The 18,592-nt window shown below is 39.2% G+C and overlaps 2 protein-coding genes across 7 annotated transcripts; one reads left to right on the top strand and one right to left on the bottom strand.

Annotated features, from left to right (window-relative positions):
* Window positions 1–146: 146 nt before the first annotated feature.
* aldh6a1 (aldehyde dehydrogenase 6 family, member A1) lies at window positions 147–10,793 on the bottom strand. The gene is made up of 12 exons (XM_026933965.3): window positions 10,634–10,793; window positions 10,021–10,062; window positions 8,230–8,304; window positions 6,903–7,064; window positions 6,684–6,762; window positions 6,138–6,440; window positions 5,641–5,762; window positions 3,878–4,067; window positions 2,910–3,091; window positions 2,624–2,803; window positions 995–1,093; window positions 147–680 (listed from the first exon to the last, which is right to left on the bottom strand). Exons 1-12 carry the CDS (start codon window positions 10,670–10,672, stop codon window positions 576–578), a joined length of 1,578 nt encoding a protein of 525 aa, XP_026789766.2. The 5' UTR covers window positions 10,673–10,793; the 3' UTR covers window positions 147–575.
* Window positions 10,794–10,954: 161 nt separating this feature from the next.
* gstz1 (glutathione S-transferase zeta 1) lies at window positions 10,955–18,518 on the top strand. 6 transcript variants are annotated; one of them, XM_026933973.3, is made up of 9 exons: window positions 10,969–11,094; window positions 11,834–11,885; window positions 12,011–12,078; window positions 12,201–12,281; window positions 13,193–13,318; window positions 15,837–15,894; window positions 16,051–16,103; window positions 18,160–18,209; window positions 18,322–18,518. In XM_026933973.3, exons 1-9 carry the CDS (start codon window positions 10,972–10,974, stop codon window positions 18,446–18,448), a joined length of 738 nt encoding a protein of 245 aa, XP_026789774.3. In that variant the 5' UTR covers window positions 10,969–10,971; the 3' UTR covers window positions 18,449–18,518. The 6 variants fall into 6 exon arrangements, with proteins under 6 accessions (XP_053093597.1, XP_026789774.3, XP_026789776.3 ...); XM_026933972.3 differs by having other exon boundaries at window positions 10,978–11,094; window positions 15,819–15,894; XM_026933974.3 differs by lacking the exon at window positions 10,969–11,094 and adding an exon at window positions 11,140–11,475 and having other exon boundaries at window positions 15,819–15,894.
* Window positions 18,519–18,592: the final 74 nt, after the last annotated feature.

The raw sequence follows: 18,592 nt of genomic DNA, 5'->3' as shown, positions 1-18,592 counted from the left end.
TTGCTTTCTTCCAGGTACAAGTGCAATCTTTATGTTAATTTATAAAACATTTACCTACTTTTCCATATTTTCCATATACCAAGTAGTCCAGGATCTGGTATAGTATCTTCTAAAGCTTACATTTGAAACAGATGTCTTAAGAAAACTTTAAAGGAGAACACACTCTTTGCTCATTTATTGTAAGTAATAGAATAGCTGTGCTACATTATGAGATAAGGTAATACGAGAAGACTGATATGATAAAATTGAAAAGCATTAATGCTTTGCCTAGCCACAGTTTGTTTGTTTTTTTATCTCTGTAGGCTTCAGTGAAAAATACAATTGTAGATGAAATTAAAGTGGACAAATATTGTTAAAAGTGGTTGGTATTAACATGTGGAAATGCAAACAGAGCCATGGAAAAAAGTGTAGCAGTTTTGGACATACTGTAGTAGGGTCAGAAAGTTAAATAGTCTAGTGGAACATTTTATATTTCTATACTAGCAAAACCCAAGTGACTTTATACCCATCTGTACAGTATGTTCTACACTTCAGGGGCTTTGGGGGAGGTCAGCATTTGGGTGGTCTACTGCAATTTAGCGTCCCATGGTTGGCATGGTAACGGCTGGAGATTTTACTGAAGCATCCTCTGCCTTCCACTGTGAAGTAATGGTTTTGACCTGTGTGTAGAACTGGATGCCCTGTAATGCCGAGACAAACAAAATGCTCAGAATCACACTTAAAATAGTTAATATTGTTAGTCACGTATTTATTTCCAAAGCCATTCTGCAAAGGGAGAAATGGATAAATGGGGTTTCCTGCTGTTTGATTACGTTTGGCTGAAAAATGCTGGATTATTTGTTTTATATTGTATCCTGATGGAAGGGGTTTTAAGTAAAATGTCTGAGTTCATGCCGTGTTAAATGTATACTAGTTTAATGGATACACTCTTAATTTTACTACTACCATCTGTTAAAGTATTATTAACTGGCAGCAGCAGCTGAGATGGACTTACTTGTTTGCCATAGAAGTTGGTATCACCCCTGAAAGAGGCCCTAGAGCCAGTGAAGGAGAACATGGGTAGGGGAACAGGAATTGGTACATTCACTCCAATCTGGAAAAAGGGAAAATGTGCATAAAAAACAGCAGTACGAATCATCTTGCTTCCCCCCCTAGATGCCCTGAGGCTGCCCTGGCTCCCTCGCCGTCTCCCTCGCCCCAGACACTCACACCCCAATGCCAGTTAAGAGAACAACGCAAATGCAAACATGTCTCCCTCTCCCACAGCTGTATGTTACACAGAATTGTGCCAGTCCCCAAGCAGGAAAAAGATAGGCTGCTAAAACCAAAGATTAGCACCTGGACAGCTGCACAATCAGCATGTTCACACAACCAACCTATCTTAGATCAGAGCATCTGTCAAAGCCAATAAAATAGCAACAGCACCCAGATGTACGACAACTTTTTCAGTTGTTTTTTCTTTTCCCACTTGTTTGCTAGAAAACCAGGGTAGTCAGTACTTAGAGCTAAACCTCAATTTACTTAAAGTGGAAACTTTGTTTTAACGTTCAGGACATAAAACTATATATTGCTGCTGAGCCTTGACTGCTGTGTATGGAAAGTGCTGAACAACCAGCTCATTCAGTGACACGACAACACAAAGCCGAAAGCCACAATCATTTTTTTGTGTACCCGCTGAGAAAAGCAACTTATGCAGAGGGTAACTAAACAAAACATTTTGTTGGGGCGGGTGAATACTGGAAATTGGCACGGCTTCTTGAAATGTCAAAAAAGTCAGTGAGAGCAGCCAAGGTGGGGGAGTGATGGAGACGAGGGTGAGGGAAGGAGAAAAGAAATGAGAGTACAGTAGGGATGTCTTGTGCATTGAGGTTTTGTGCCATGTTCACCATGTGAATCGCAAACACATGACACACCTGTGAGCCACAAACAGGGAGAAGGTGTGGCATTTTTACATAGCCACCAGATCAACAGGTTGCACGGAATCCCTTCTGGATGCAGTTTCAGAATCTCTACCTGCATAATATTTCTGAGTAGCACTGTGTTTTGATTAAACAGCACATATTTGCTGTGAGCTATTTGGAGCCTGCATGTTGTGAGGGTTTTTCCTCTTTGGGTTTTTAGTCAAGGCAAACAAGGTAGTCCCTGCTTTGGAAAAACTGTATTTTTTTTTTTAAGAATGTTTGTGTGTCAGATATGGCAGCTGAGGACTGAACATGGACAGCATGACACTGCCTGGCTTTCTGTGGGTTAGAGCAGAGGCGCCAAAGGGCTTTTACACATCACATTTACATCATGTTCTAATATTGACTCTCGGAGAGTGCCTGAAGCGCTTCACCCAGAATGGCTTTCTCAGGATGTGTGATCACTCCAGCATAACATTTCAATGAATTTTATATAAAATCATTATTTTTGGTGCTTGGTGAAACTACATACATGGTACATGGTAACTAATCCAAAATACTAACTCATGACGCTGTCATTTCACAAACCTTCCCTTACTCTATACACATGCGCTTTTTGTGACTGAGCATGTACTGTACAAATTGCAGACCGAAAAAAAAAAAAAAATTCTAAAAGGTATCCCTTACAGTTAATTGTCAGCTGTAAGGCTAAGATTCCTCACCTGGCCAACGTCCACCTCATGGGAGTATTTGCGAGCTACAGCACCATTAGTGGTAAAAATAGCGGTTCCATTTCCATATGGGTTCTTATTGATGATACCGATGGCTTCATCCAAGGTGTCAACTTCTAAGACCACCAAAACAGGGCCAAAGATCTCTTCTGTATAGCACTGCATATCAGTCTAGAGGTCAAAAAGGGGAAAATGACAAGTGATTGAAAACCAGTGACAGTTTAACAGCTAGCTCAGTAGCTGCTCAGATTTTTATAGCCATCCATAAATGACTCACTGTGACATTACTGATGATGGTGGGTCCCACAAAGTTGCCATTCTCAAAGCCCTTAACTTTCACATTCCTGCCATCGAGCAGCAGTGAAGCACCCTCATCCACTCCACTCTGGATGAGTCTGTTCACACGGTTCTTGGCCTGAGGGGTGATCAGGGGTCCAATATCAGCACCTGGCTGGTCACCTAGCACCAAAAACAGTATAAATAAATAAATAGATAGATAGATATTTGTATTCAAATAGCCCTAATAGATGGATAGGCCAAGTGATGTATATTGATCTTGGACAATCTCTGTTGTAAGCATTTCATGCTGGTTGCTTTCTTTTGCGACGTTAAATAGTAAAGGATTAAAGTCTGTTACTGTCCCATACACATGGTTTAATGCACCAAGGCGCTCACTCCAAAAGCTGTTTCTGGGTTTTAGCTGGGCTACCGCATTGCAGTACAATGTTTTTGGCTACATCAAATTTCATTTTTTCTATTTCATCTTTTAATTTGGCCTGCTTGTGTTACTTTCATGTGCCCATACCACAAAGAGCGTTTCAAGTTTGCGGCATGAGCAAGAATCTGCGCCTCTCTGCTTTGGCTGTGCTGAACGTGCAGCTGGGAGAGGTGCGGTCATGAAGGCTTGGGTGGTCTACTGGAATGCACTGAGAGGGATAAAAACCCATAGCATGAAGAGATGATGACATAGAGAAGAGAGCAATGAAGGACTGAGAGCAGATAAAGGAAATGCTAGTTACAGAGAAGATCAGAAAATCTGATGATCAGTGTCAGTCATCTGTCCATTAAACCCCATTCTGTCTTTTCTGTTTACCGCATCAGTTACGAATGAGGACAGGGAAAATGAATAAATGAAGTCCTACAGTGAGTGTTTTTGTTTCCAAAAAAAAAAAATGTATTTGTATTCAGATACATCCCTACTGACCATTATAGCTTTCTGTCTAAACACATCCAACATTTGCATACCTGCATTGACACGCAGGTTCTTGGCACGTTCTACCAGTTCAGGCAGCCAGTTGCGAGCTTCTCCCACCAGGATAGCAGTGGAGAGTGCCATGCACCTTTGGCCAGCTGCTCCAAATGCAGCACCCACCAGCTGGTTCAGAGTGTTCTCTTTATTAGCATCTGGCATTACCACACCATGGTTCTTTGCCCCCTGGTCATAAGCACAAGACATAAAGGTTATCAGTTCTGCAATTACTCTCAGAGCAGAATCTACAGAAATGGCATACAGAGACATGTTTAAATCCTTGTATTTTCAAGCCATATTCAGCTTTATTCATCTTTCACACTATAATTATGGTTAAACAAACACAACTTTTTCCTTTATTTACTGGAAGTTTAAACCAAAAAAGCTTTATTCAGCCATTCTGTGGATAAGAAGCTGACTTGCTCCCCCTGTGTTCTGTAAGGGAGATTTATTGATTTAAGTGATTTCTGTGTTATGTGAGGTTATTGCCTAGTAATGTCCGAGTACGTACAGTACACATATTCACAAAACCAACTGACAATGAAATTATGCATACAATAGGACATGGGACATGGGATTTCCAGGCTTTGGACTGACAATCAGTGTTATGTCATTCAAACCCTTTATTCATTCTATTCTACTCAATTCATAAATGGCTGATTAATTTCTATGTTCTTTACATGGCAGTCCAGCTAAGGAAGAGAAATTACTCTAAACAAAGCCCAAGACATTTAAACAATGCTGATTTAGATTTATTACAATGCATTACAACGCACAATTTTTGAAACTGTTCATTTCTGACTACGACTCATGTTCTGTTTGCAGTATTGAAATTAAAATGATTTACATTAAGCTTCACCCCATTCATAAGTCGTAATCATGGCCTACTGCTAAAGTTAATACCAGGTTCAAAATATTGAATCAGTCTTGGCTGAGGCATTTTACGTCTGGGTACAAACTTGAATATCCATTTCCTAGCTAATGCTGCCACCCACTGGCTAGAAACTGTAAGATTAACATGATGCATATGACTTCCTAAAATTAGGAATCTAATTCTTCTGTGTTTCTCAATCCTAGTCCCAGAGTACCCATGTGCTACATATTTTGGTGTTTTCCCTGCTTGCATCTCACCTGTTTCAAGTTATTAGCTAATAAAACCTGAATAAGCTTGCACTGGATGGGTTGTAGGGGGGAAAATCACTAATTTGTGTACTCCATAACCAGACTTGCAGTAGTCTGAGCAGTATGTACAACTGTGTCATTCATGGACTGCATGTCAAGTTGTTGGGGATATGTGCCAGTGCTCCATAAGAATGCAGAGGTGCCAACATTGCTAACAAGCAGGCAGAGAGAAAAAAATAAATTTGTCACAAAAATCCTAGCATTCATCTGGTTCTCCCCCCCAGACATGCACCAAGCAAAAGTAAGAAAACAATGAGGCAGTTGACAGCTACTACATAATCTCAACATCTCCTCCATTTTTTTACTGTCTAAAGAGACAGTCTCACCCTTTTGGTTTCTACTGACTCAGAAGAGTGAGACATCAATGTTCATAAAGTTCATACACCTCATGCCTCAACGTAATTGGCTTTTCCACCAGGTGAATTTTATTCATACTTGGTCCAACCATTGCTTTAGCTAAAAAAAAAAAAAAAAAGTAGAAAACCTACTATTTCTGCTTCATTTCAGGACTTTATTAATGTTACTTACTGTACATTCCCCTGTGGAAACAGAAGTTTGTAGGTTATGCAAGACTAACCATGTTGGACTGCACTCTCTTGCCATTTTTAGAGCCTCTCTCATAGATGTACTCTCCTGCCTGGTTGGAGCCCACAAAGCTGATAGCTTTTATAGCAGGGTGATCACAGATGAAGTTCACAGCTGCAAAAACAGACAAAAACAGGCATAAGGTAAAAAGATTTCTCACACAGACCCCAATTACACAATGGCACACAGTCTATTTGCGTACAAACCTCTGATGAGTGCATGAGGATTCATTACTATTATTAGCCTCTGAAAGGGCACTTTTCAATGCCTACACAGATTTTCAGTAACTGGGTATTCAACATTTTAAAATATCAAGTATTATGGCAAGTGGATAAACATGTTATATTTTTTAAGACTTTTTAAATTAAACTACTAAACTGTTCTACCACATCTGAAATAAAGGGCTATACCATGCAGTAGTAAAATATGTAGGTTTCAGGTCAAAACTATCACAAAAGAAACAAGCTATCGTCCCAGTGAATTTCATACCATCATGCTGGCCGTGGATGATGTTGAGTGTGCCATCTGGAGCTCCAGCGTCCTGCAGCAGCTCGGCCAACATCATTGCACATCCAGGCACACGCTCTGAGGGCTTCATCAGGTACGTGTTCCCACACACCATGCCCATAGGGAACATCCAGAGTGGGATCATGGCTGGAAAGTTGAAGGGGGCAATGCCAGCGCAGACACCAAGGGGTAGCCGGTATGTGTAGGTATCCATGTCCTTAGTGATGGAGGGTAGAGTCTCCCCCAGCATAAGGGAAGTGATGCTACATGCATGTTCTACCACCTCTGGAAAACGAGATACAGAGGAGAAATTACTATCACATACTCAGCCTTAGTTAGCATGTTAGTGAGTACCTAAAAGGTACACATTTTCTTTATATATTAACACTTTCAGAAATATTCCTTATCCTTTAAAATCCATGTTCCCCTATAATAAACAATGGCATGGACACAAGTATAAGTCTTCTCAGTAAGTCTGTCTCTTGGTTTCAATGACTGGCCTTTTGAAAGATGATCCTTGAGACTTACGCAATCCTCTGAACACATCACCCTCAGCATCTGCCAGTGTTTTCCCCTGCTCCAGAGTGATCAGCTTAGCCAGCTCTTTCTGCAACATGAATGTGTAAAATATTTCTATTTAAGCTAGCATCCAACTGCCCAAGATCTGAAATCATCAGGTAGGTCTGTAATAAGTATTAATCAGACGAATTGTTGAGGTCTGCAGCACCACCCACCAGGACGACTTACAATGTTGTCTTTAATGAGCTGCTGGTAGCGGAGGAAAACCTGCTGACGGGTCAAAATGGAAGTCTCAGACCAAGAGCAATAGGCCCGTGAGCACGAGTCGACAGCAGCCAGCATCTCCTCCTGCGTGGCTTTAGGGACTCGGCCAATCACCTCATTGGTGGCCTGAGCAGAGGTGAGAAATATAACTTGTAACTACAGTAGTGAGGTGCAAAATCATTAAAGATCTACTCTTCCAGGGTCAATCCTTGAGAGGATCTAGCCACCTAAACTTCTTCTAGATCTTGTCGTCACCAGATGTAAATACATTCTACATAGCATACATATGTAAACAACTGATGATCACATATACTTCATTGTCCACATAGAGAAATGTGTCTAGCATTTCTTTTCTTAAATATACAGACACAGAAAGAGACACTACACATCAAACCTCAAATGCATCTATAAGTATCACTCAGGCAGCCTGTCAATCATACACAGAAAACCCCTAAACTACAAAACTGCGTATATAATCTCAGAACAAGCATTTCTCAGTCCTACTGGCCCACAAAACAATCACACAGCTACACTATTTGGCCAAAAGTATGTGGACACCTGACAATCACACCCATAAGTGCCTTTTGAACATCCCAGATCCAGATTTAGTCCCCCTTTGTTGTTATAATAACATCCACACTTCTGGGAAGGCTTTTGACTAGGTTGAGGAACGTGGTTGTGGGGATTTGCTCATTCAGCCACAAGAAAATTAGTGAGGTCTGCCACTGATGACAGGTGATAAGACCTGGCGCACAGTCGACAAACTTCTGGCCATATAGTGTATCTTAATCTTAACTGTGATTTATTTAGAACCAAAGAGACCAGGAATGGCAAATATAAATTTGGATTCTGGACATAAACATACTGTATTACTACCCTAAAATATACGTATCCTAAAATATGTTGAGAGCTGAACATGACCATGAACAAGGATACGGTCAAAAAAAAACTTTAGTAACACTAGACCGAGCAGATGACCTTAAGTTAATGCCTGTTAAATGCTACATCAAATCTTATCTAGAAAATGGGAAGTATGTGGTGTTGATTGCATTAATAAAGACCTTGTAACTGGTTAACCAGGCAAAGTAGACTTTGAGGTAGAAATTTATGTACGATTTACAGCAACCTCCACTTCTAGCAATGACATTTTAGTGTATTACATTTTAGCGATTATACTTACAATTACATGCCAGGAGATAGAAATAGCTCAAATTATATATTATTGTGCTTTCTCAGCTGTATCTGGTAATGCAGAATTGTAATATAGACATGTTTTACTGTGTGTACTCACAGGATTGTGAATGTCTAACCATTCTGAACTCTTGGATTCAACAAACTTCCCATCAATGAACAACTTTGTGGTTGGCTGTAGGAAGAAAAAAGAAGAAAACAATGACTATCATGTCACATCAAACTAGATTTCAGCAATAAATTAGTTTAGGCCTCCTTAATCTAAGGGCTAATCTCACCTAGATACTGTAGACTCGTACCCAAGAACTGCTGCTAAAATTAAAAAGTCTTTCCTGTACTCATCCCAGGACTCTTATTCATAATATACTCATACTAAACATCCTTTCTACTTTTTCTGTTTGACTGTACAGTATACAGTTGTAGAGAAATGATCTATAATCTCACTATCCGATGTCACACAGAAGAGGATGGGTTCCCTTTTGCTTCTGGATCCTTTAAAGGTTTCTTCCACATGTTGTCTCAGTAAGATTTTCACTTGTTCATTAGAGATCTATATCCATATTTCTGTAAATCTGCTTTGTGACAATATCTATTGTTAAAAGTGCTAGACAAATCAAATTGACTTAAATACACAGGACATACGACTAGCACCATGTAGACTTTGTAAATTTTTCACCTAAAAAGTTCCATTATGTCTATTATATTCTCTATTGCACGTGATTCTGAATCAAAAACTCACTTGACTTCTGACACAAGAAAAGCTAACAAGCTAACAAGGTTAGTTACGTGACAATGCAACACTGACAGGTTGGAATACTGTAGTAATCCATTAGCACGTGTGAAAAAGCCAGCAGGTATATGAGTATATATAAACAGGCTTCTGTGGACGAACTGGAGAAGCTGGTTTCAGATAAAGTCAAGATATATTATAGTAGTGTTTAACCATACAGTTATTAGTGGGAAATTGAATCAAAGTTTACATGGTACAGCTTTTTAGCTTATGTTGTATTGCATATTCATCTCGACCATCTGACCAGCCAACCTGAGAAAACTTGATCAGCAGTGTGTATCCACCTCACTCTATAAATTAGAGTAGCAATAACAATAATAATAATAATAATAATAATAATAATAATAATAATAATGCTATTCATGTAATAGGGGGACTATGTGGTTAAGGAAGGAGAAAGAGTGAAGGTGTGTGGAGGAGTGTCATTTTCAGACACAAGACATAGTTCAGCATGGTGCAGTGGCACACTCCATCTTAAAACATAAACCTAACAATTCATATGCACAATAGAGGCATGTTGTTCGTGTGTTTGGCTCTCAGCTGTGTGAATCAGGCAGCATGACAGGAGGATTTGCTGCACTGCTGCTTGTTGAAGATGTGCTGTATGTAGCAAGGGAGGAGATCAGAATAAGGTATCAGAATAAATGAAAAAATTTAATTAATCACAGACACAACAGACACAATAACATTAAAGCAGGGATGCATACTGTATATGCCTAAGGAAAATTTTAAGTGCCTTGCTGATTTTACATTTTTAAATATATTTGAAATAATGCAAAGTAATCTTATTATGTTAAAAAATATTATTTTATTATCTTAAATCTTATTACTTTAGAAGATAGAGTAAGATTTTTTTGGAACAATCTGAGGCATAGCTAGGCAAAGAAATCTCCGGTTAATCACTGGTTAAATATTGCAAACTTGCTTTGTTCAGCGAAAAAAAAAAGGAGTGAGCCATTTGGGAGCCAAAAAAGTGGGCTCTGAATAGTGAGCCGAGCCAAATGATTTGACTCACTGAAAAGTATCGAAATTCCCATCGCTAATCCCCACATAAAGCATTTTGTCTTACAGTTAAGCAGTTATATGTTCTCAATAACTCACCACAGAAGAGGAGTAACACCTGTGTCCCAACTGAAGAAGCACCTGTATGAATATAATGACACTGTTAGGAATGAATGGCAGACAGGTAGTCGACATTCCACTGGACATTTAACTTAACAACAAATCTGAAAATTACTGTAATGTGCTTTAAGTCTCAGATGTATTCCTCATGACTTTGGGCTGGGGAAAGTTCAGATTGTTTCCTGCTTCAGTAGTTCAGTAGTGAATGACCAGGAATATTAGGAGGTGTTAAAAAAGAAAAGGGGGATTTAAATTGACCTCTGTGTGATCAAGGGCTTTGCATAGGAATGCAGAGTTTTATACTGAAACCCACACCACAAGCACCATCTCAAAGATATCTGATAGGAGTGTGTTTCAGTGATCACTTCATACAGCTATAATTTATCAGCAGGTGCAGTTCAAGTGCAGCAAACAGCGAGTTACAGTCACTGACATGTGAATACGCAAGCAGGCTACGTCCCAAATCACTAAGGTACTACAGAGTATGGCACTATAAAGTGCGGTAGGTGCAGGAGATTGTCACTATTGTCACTTTGCAAAGAGGACGGAAATAGCTGTGGTCTGTATGTTTTACACGCCTCGTTTTTCTTACCCTCTTCTTTAGGAGAGAACGCACTGCTATCGCTGCCATTGCAGAAGTCACAGGACTGAGGCTGGAGCTCTCCCGGAAACAGTAATTCAAGCCAACGCGGTCAGCCTGTGCACCCTATTAAACCTCTCCTTTAACCCAGGGCTCTATCGGAATAGGGCGGGGTCATGAGGGCCACGGCCAATGATTGGTCACGAACCAGATACGCCCACAAAGCAAGGAAAATGATTGGGCAATGCCTCGGAAAACTGAACCAATAGCAATGTGACTTGTTGCAAGACCCTTCACAGAGAAAGTAAACGAGCAATGATTGGTCTGAGGAAAGAGGTCCTAGGACGCAAATGAATAAAGGGCTGTTTGGGTTCATCCCAATAGACAGCGGATATTTTTGGAATCGACTTCAACTCGATTCCAAAGGTTGGGAATTGATGGAGTCGATTGCAAGAGTCGATTCCTCTCAAAAGGTGATTCCAGTCCATAGCTGCGGAGTCGACTCTTGATTTCCAACGCCAGTGTTCGGAGAATCGACTCTTTTAGGAACCGAGTGGAAGTCTTATATGGATGTGTTTTTACGAATATTTTACAGAAATAGTATATTGCACAAGTGAATTACATTACACTGGGTTTGTGGGACATTGATAAGTCAGAAGTGTGTGTGTTTGCAGAGGTGGTTTAAATGGCAGTTTGTGATGTAGGATTCGGATCAGCTACGGAGTAGCTCGTGACGATTAGTCAGTGAAGTTATTGTGGAATAAAGCTTGATTCAGTCCAACACGCAGCTCTGTCTGTTCACAAACCCCACCGTCAGCACAGAAATGCGAACATCCTTTGCATGTCTGATGAAGGTAAATCCCAAATATACCATGCAACAGTAGCTTAATTTTGTGCAGTTGCAAGACATTCCTCCAAAGTCTTGGCCATCTGGGAAAATCTAAACCTGCTGAGTCACGAGGCTGTAGTAAGAGGAGGAATTTCTGAGACTCCTCTCATTGGCTGTTTGGAGAGAGGATTTTAACCCCTGAATACTTTGATCACAAAGTTACATGTCTATATAATAATATCATGGCGGCTCAAGGAAAGGTTTGACTGTTTTCCACATCCATGTTGTTGTTGCTGCTGTTTTAATTTCGATCTTTAACTCCTTTGACTATTAAAAAAGTTGCTTTGCTTTAATTAACTCGTTTCTTATTTTCTATTTTCCAGCCCGTGCTTCATGGATATTTCAGAAGTTCTTGCTCATGGAGAGTGCGGATTGGTAAGCTGCTTTAAGTGTACTGAATAGTGAATTTCCCAGCATGCACATCTTCTCTGCCAGACTGTTTAGTCTTTAGTGAATGAAGCCTTCTCCAGCTTAACATCCATGTGTTACAATCCCACTAGCTTTTGCCCTGAAGGGTATTGAATATGATCAAGTACCAGTCAACCTTGTCAAGGATGGAGGCCAACAGGTAAACACATAGGTTACTGTGTGTCTGTACTTCTCTTCATTTTGTAGCCTGTATAAATCATAGATGCAAGGTCTGCAATGTGATTTATAGTTTGTGGATGTAACATTGCACATTTGCTTCAGCTCACAGATCAGTATAAAACAGTCAACCCAATGCAGCAAGTGCCTGCTGTCACCATTGATGGCATCACCTTGTCTCAGTCAGTAAGTTCTCTCATATGTAATGCCAACAATAATAATAATAATAACAATACGGGGTGTCTCAAAGTCTCCATACATAGTGGAAATTTTATTTACAAAATATCCTCTACATGATTGCCATTTCTTTGTAAACACACAGAGTCGTCTCTCCCGCTCATGATGAACTTGTGTTAACACATCTGGTGTCATGCATGTAATTGCATGTCCATCGCAACCTTGCGACAACTTCCTGATCCAGCCATGAGAATGATTTTAATACGTTCTTCTTTTGTTAAAGACATTCTTAAAGGCTATCTGGAAAAAAAAATATTTATATAATATAAACTTAGTATGAAAAATTTGGGAAGACATTTTGCTAAAAAGTGTTAATTTCCCCAATGTGTGGAGACTTTTGGGACACCCTGTAGTTATTGTTGTTATTTGTAGTAGTAGAGCACCATTTTTCACTGAAATTATACATAAGCTAATAAATATAATGAACATGATAATATAGACAAGATGATTATAACATTTAAAGAGTAACTAAATATATACGAAATAAAAACAAATTTTAAAAACAAGTAGAAATAACTGAACTCAACATTTAATATTAAAAAAAAAAAAAGATACACTGAAATGATGGCCCACATAAAAATGCTATTTAAAGCTTTATTGTACATTCAGTCATCTTCAGTAGACTTTATCCTGGTCAGAGTAGCGGATCTGACGCCTATCACAGCAACACAGTGACGGGCGTGTGAGAGGCGAGAACACGCCCTGAGAGGGACCCCAGTCCATTTCACACACTCGTTTACTCATAAATTGTCAAACAGCAGCCCAGCACACTGAACTATAGAGCAGAGGGAAGCAGACAGATTAATGTCACTTGCTCGTCTATGTTCTAACTAAAAACTTTGTCATGCCTCTATCTCTAGCTGGCTATCATCCAGTACATTGACGAAACTCGGCCCGGGCCTCGTCTCCTCCCTGCTGACCCACAGCAGCGAGCTCAAGTGCGCATGATCTCTGATCTCATTGCCTCCGGGATACAGCCTCTACAGGTGTGTGTATTTTAATATGTAAATAAAATACTTGTGGGTTTTGATTGAGCAACACAAAGAGAATCTTTCTAGGCAGTACATTGAGGAACACAAAGAGAATCATTCTAGGCAGTACAGCTCAGACTAAAAGGGGAAAAAGTTTTATACTTCTTCTTTCATCATCATGCCCAGAGCACTGTACAATGATTTCATTAAGCACTGAATAATACTAATACTATGCCGTAAGTATTAGTAAATAATATACATGTAGAGCATAATACTGACAGAACAAAAGAATGGAAAAGAAGGAAGGAAAAGAATGTGTTTCAGTCACCAATAATGTTATCCTAAACACTAACCTTTTATTTAACCTTAATTCTATGGAATAAAAATTTAACCAGAACTAGTGTTTGTAACTACTGCATTAAATAGTAACCAGATTTTTTTATATTGATTGGCTTGCTGTGTTCATGCTGCAGTGAGATTAATCTCAGAGCTTGAAAACAGCACTGCATAAGCAAAGTTGCAGGCTCTTTGGAGTGTATATGACATGATGAATGGCTGCACATCACATACCCAGTATGTGCAAATGTTGTGGAGAAGCAAACAAAAGAGACTTTCACGTGTTTGTTTGACTAACACCATCCTTTATCCTGTGTTGTTAGGGATGTCGTCCTTGCTGGGCACAACAAGTGCTGATATGAGAGTATATTAGATGAAAGTGTGTGTATAATATATAACATTTAAATGTTAACACATTTAAATAACTTCCCTCATAATTTATGATGTGGATCAATTTGAATACAAATTTCCATGGCACTGAATGACTGAAAGTGATTGGAATGCATTAAAGAACAGAAGGAAATATATGTGTTGCTTTATCTGAACTCCCAAAAAAGAAAAATGATCAATATTTAGATGATAAAATCTTGAAATTAAACTGTCAACAAGATTAGCTCCTTAATATGCTACACTATCATGACTATACACTCAGTGGCAACTTTTTGCCAAAAGTGGCCAAACGTTTGTGGACACCTGACCATCACTCCCATATCTGAGTCTTCTCCAAACTGTTGCTACAAAGTTGGAAGCACACAATTACATAGAATGTCTCTGTAAGCTGTAGCATTACAATTTTACCTTCACTGGACCTAAGAGTGCATAAAACCAAGTTCCACAAAGATATGGTTTTCCAAGGTTGGTGTGGAGGAACTCGAGTGGCCTGTACAGAGCCCTTACCTCAACCCCACTGTACACCTTTGGGATTAATTGGAATGCTGACTGTGCCCCAGGCCTTCTCACCTGACATCAGTGCCTCAACTCACTAATGCTCTTGTGGCTGAATGGGCAAATCCCTACAGCCATGCTCCAAAATATAGTGGAAAGCCTTCCTAGAAGAGTGGAGGTCATTACAACAGCAAAGGGGGACTAAAACTGAAATGGGATGTTCAAAAACACATATGGCTTATTATTGGCCTTATTAGACTTGTTAGACTTATTGGCCATTTCATCAGGTATAGCTAGTGTTATAGGTGCACTTTGTACATACCCTAAAGGGTTCTGTGTAGAACCCTGCAACAGTGTTACCCTGTCTGAAAGAGTTTGAAGCAGAATTCTTTTATGAAGGTAACAATCTTTTATTTATTTAATGAACTCCTTTTCTAAGAGTATAGGTACACAATTTCTTACTCTAGCCCAGCTGTTGTTATACACCATATGACAGCCCCCTCTACCTTGACCATTATATAACCACCTTGTACAAATATTATTTGAAGGTGTCACTCCTCAGGCACCATTGACACTGACATGTTAGTGTGTGTAGGTTTACCTGATAACATGGCATATTTCAGGGGTCTCCTGAATGGCACAACAGAAAAGCATTTTCCCTATCATTGGGAGATTGCAGGTTTGAATCCTGTTGATGCCACAGCCATCTGAGCCAAGGGAGCAAAATTGGCCATGCTGTCTGGGTGGGAGGGATGGCATATTTTACCCTGTCAATCACACTGACACTAGCCAATCATGGGTGTCTGTGAGCTCACGTATGTGGAAGAGAGCAGAAAGTGCTTTTTTCTGAGTCTTTGATGCGGCATGAACTGCTGTTGGAAAAGATGTGGATGGCTGGCTTCACACAGTCTTGGAGAAAGCACATTAGCCCTCACCCTCCCCCAGCTGATAACTGTCTTATGATAGGGGAAAGCTGGCTGGAGGGTGGTAATTGTCAGGTGAATAAGTTGGGGAGAAAAATGTGGGGGATATGTTTGTCTAGATTTGCGCTGGCTATACCTAATAAACTGGCAACTCACTGAATATCACATATGCTAATATTGCACTTTTTTTTTTCCTAATATTTCACTCTTTGTTGATGATGCCTAATTTCCCACACTGCAATGTAAACATCTTATTATATTACTCAGACCTGTCACTAATTCCGATTATAATTATTATAGTTTTATTACAACAATTATTATATGATATATAATATAATTATATAAATAATGATATGATAAATAATTTTCAGAACCTCCATGTGATACAGAAAATTGGTGCAGAAAAGGTACAGTGGGCTCAACATTTCATCAACAAGGGATTTAATGGTGCGTAATTCAGATTTGACCCTAGTGTATACTACTTTTCTCCAATTTTCCATATGTTTAATGCAAACTAAAAGTGTTTGTGTTTGAAGCCATTTAATGTTAATTTCTTAGAGTGAACTGCTCTGTTTTAATTACAAGCATGGTTTATCTTTGCAGCCCTCGAGTCCATCCTGAAGCAGACATCTGGAACATACTGTGTTGGGAATGAGGTAATGAAACCCCTCCATTTAGCACACTGGATTTGAAATGATTATGAAGTTCAAGTGCAGTCTGTCTTCTTTAATTCAAGGGCATTTACACTGAGCACTTTATTAGGAACACCTGTACAACTACTCATCTACTACAATTCAATTATCTAATCAGCCAATCATGTAGCACCAGTGCAATGCATAAAATCATGCAGATTCAGATAATGTTCACATCAACCATCAGAATGGGGATAAAATGTGATCTCAGTGATTTAGAATGTGGCATTATTGTTGATACCAGACGGGCTGGTTTGAGTATTTCCATAACTGTTGATCTCCTGGGATTTTCACACGCAACAGTCTCTAGAGTTTACTCAGAATGGTGCAATGAAGAAAAAACATCCAGTGAGTGGCAGCTGGATTGTTCAATCAACACAAGAATCATGACACGTGATGCAGCCACACGTGATGCAGTCATGATGAAGAATTGAGGCTGTTTTGAAAGCAAAGAGAGGCCCTACCCAGTATTAGTGTAGTGTTCCTAATAAAGTGTTCGGTGAGCATATGTCTGAATTTTTAAAATCTTTTTATGCATAGTTTTCACATATATATGTCTGCATGAAGGATTTTTTAAAATCTTTTTATGCATAGTGGAATTTGGTATGTTCTCCCTGTGTCTTCATGGGTTTCCTCCGGGTTCTCAGGGTGATGTAAATGTGTCTGTGTATGGTGCCCTGCAATCAACTGGTGCGCCCCATCCAGGCTGAACAAGAGAGATAAAGTCTAGATGTGATTCTAGATGTCACATTTGCAAATGGAGTATGTTACTGTTGTCTTTCAACATGAAGATGTATCGAGTCCAAATTAAAGCAGACCAAAAGGTTTGGTACTGTTTCTAAAATGAACTGATGACCTTAAATGTCTGATAGACAACCAAATCTCACAGAAATAAATGTTTATGCAAAAACACCTTTTGACCTGAGCAGATCTAGAATACTTGCCAGGATGTACGAGTAAAGAGAAAACCATCACAAACCATTGTTAAGCTTCAAGAACCAGGTTACAGTGTAGTAATTTCTACTCTTGACCTAAAGCGCACTACTGCATCTGTGTAACATGGTCACATGATGATGTATGGCTGCCAGTGAAGTGGCTCACTTCTTTTCTTTACTGATGACTGTAGATGGCAGCAGCAAGATGAATTCTTACATGCTAAGATGCAACCAAATGCCTCAAGACTCCTTTGCTTTTGCTTCACATTACAGCAAGTTAATGACCCCAAACACACTGTTAACTGTAGAGAGTACAAAAGAGGAATATTCTTGACTGGCTCAGCCTACTTGAATATTAGTGAGTATTTGTTTCATTTAGTAAAGCCAGGGGCTAAAAATGGCTGGTAAAACTGGTCTTGCAAAACAGTGCCATAATTTAGTCCTGTCTGTTGGCTGCAGACTTCAGGCACTACATGATTGCAAGTTTTCAAAAAATTTTCAAAAAATCTGACTGTTTAACTGCCAAATTATTTTTGGTCACTTGAGATTAGGAGAAAAATAAATCCCACCAGGCCACAAAAAAGCAAGCATTCAAACGTGAACCTTGTGGGTTAGAAACGGTCCGTTCATTAATATGGGAGCGTAGCGGGTGCTTATCCGATGCTGCATTATGCATTTACAACATTCATTCATTGATCCTTAGTAACTGTTTTATCCTGGTAGGCATCACCATCACTTAAATTACTAGTCGGTTTTATTTTTTTGAATCGGAACCAGTTTGTTAGAAAATATCGTGAACAAAAAGATGGCAGGATATAAAAACTGTCCTGTGTACAACTCTACAGATATTAGTACAGTCATTCTGCACCTTAACTTCATACCCATTTTTGTGTAAAATTCAAAGAACCAGAGAATGGGACAAAGTTACAACATACAGACTGTACTGTATATATGTTGCATGAAAGCATAAGTTAATAAAGATACCTGATATGTTACATTGATTAAACAGTTGCAGAATAAAGGAGTGAAAATGTCCATTTCTGTATGCTTTAAATTGATTTTTTGTAAAAACCTCTCTGCTTTAGATATCCATGGCAGACATTTGTCTTGTACCCCAGGTCTACAACGCTGAAAGGTATATGGCTCTTAACTGAAACTAAGTTTAAAATCTAATCCTGCAGCTTACAATCCTTTTATAAAAAAGTGCAGAGCAATATTATAGTATTTTCTTTATTTTTTTGCAAAAGGTTTAAAGTGGATCTTGACCAGTATCCCACAATCAAGCGGATAAACCAGACCCTAATGGAGCTTGAGGCCTTCAAAGTCAGTCATCCAACCTGTCAGCCTGATACACCTGATGACCTGAGAGCATGAATGTCATTTTAAACATACTTGTTGGCTCAACAACACCAAAATGAGATTAAAGATTTAACAAAGGAACTTACTCCAATGAAGAATCCAGTTTCCTTTTGTCTGTTGTGTTTATTTGTTTTGGCAAAAAGTAGAGCTTTCATTTAG

The sequence above is a fragment of the Pangasianodon hypophthalmus genome, chromosome 10 (genome assembly GCF_027358585.1).
Source record: "Pangasianodon hypophthalmus isolate fPanHyp1 chromosome 10, fPanHyp1.pri, whole genome shotgun sequence".
NCBI lineage: Eukaryota > Metazoa > Chordata > Actinopteri > Siluriformes > Pangasiidae > Pangasianodon > Pangasianodon hypophthalmus.
This window is presented reverse-complemented; position numbering and strand designations above follow the sequence as displayed.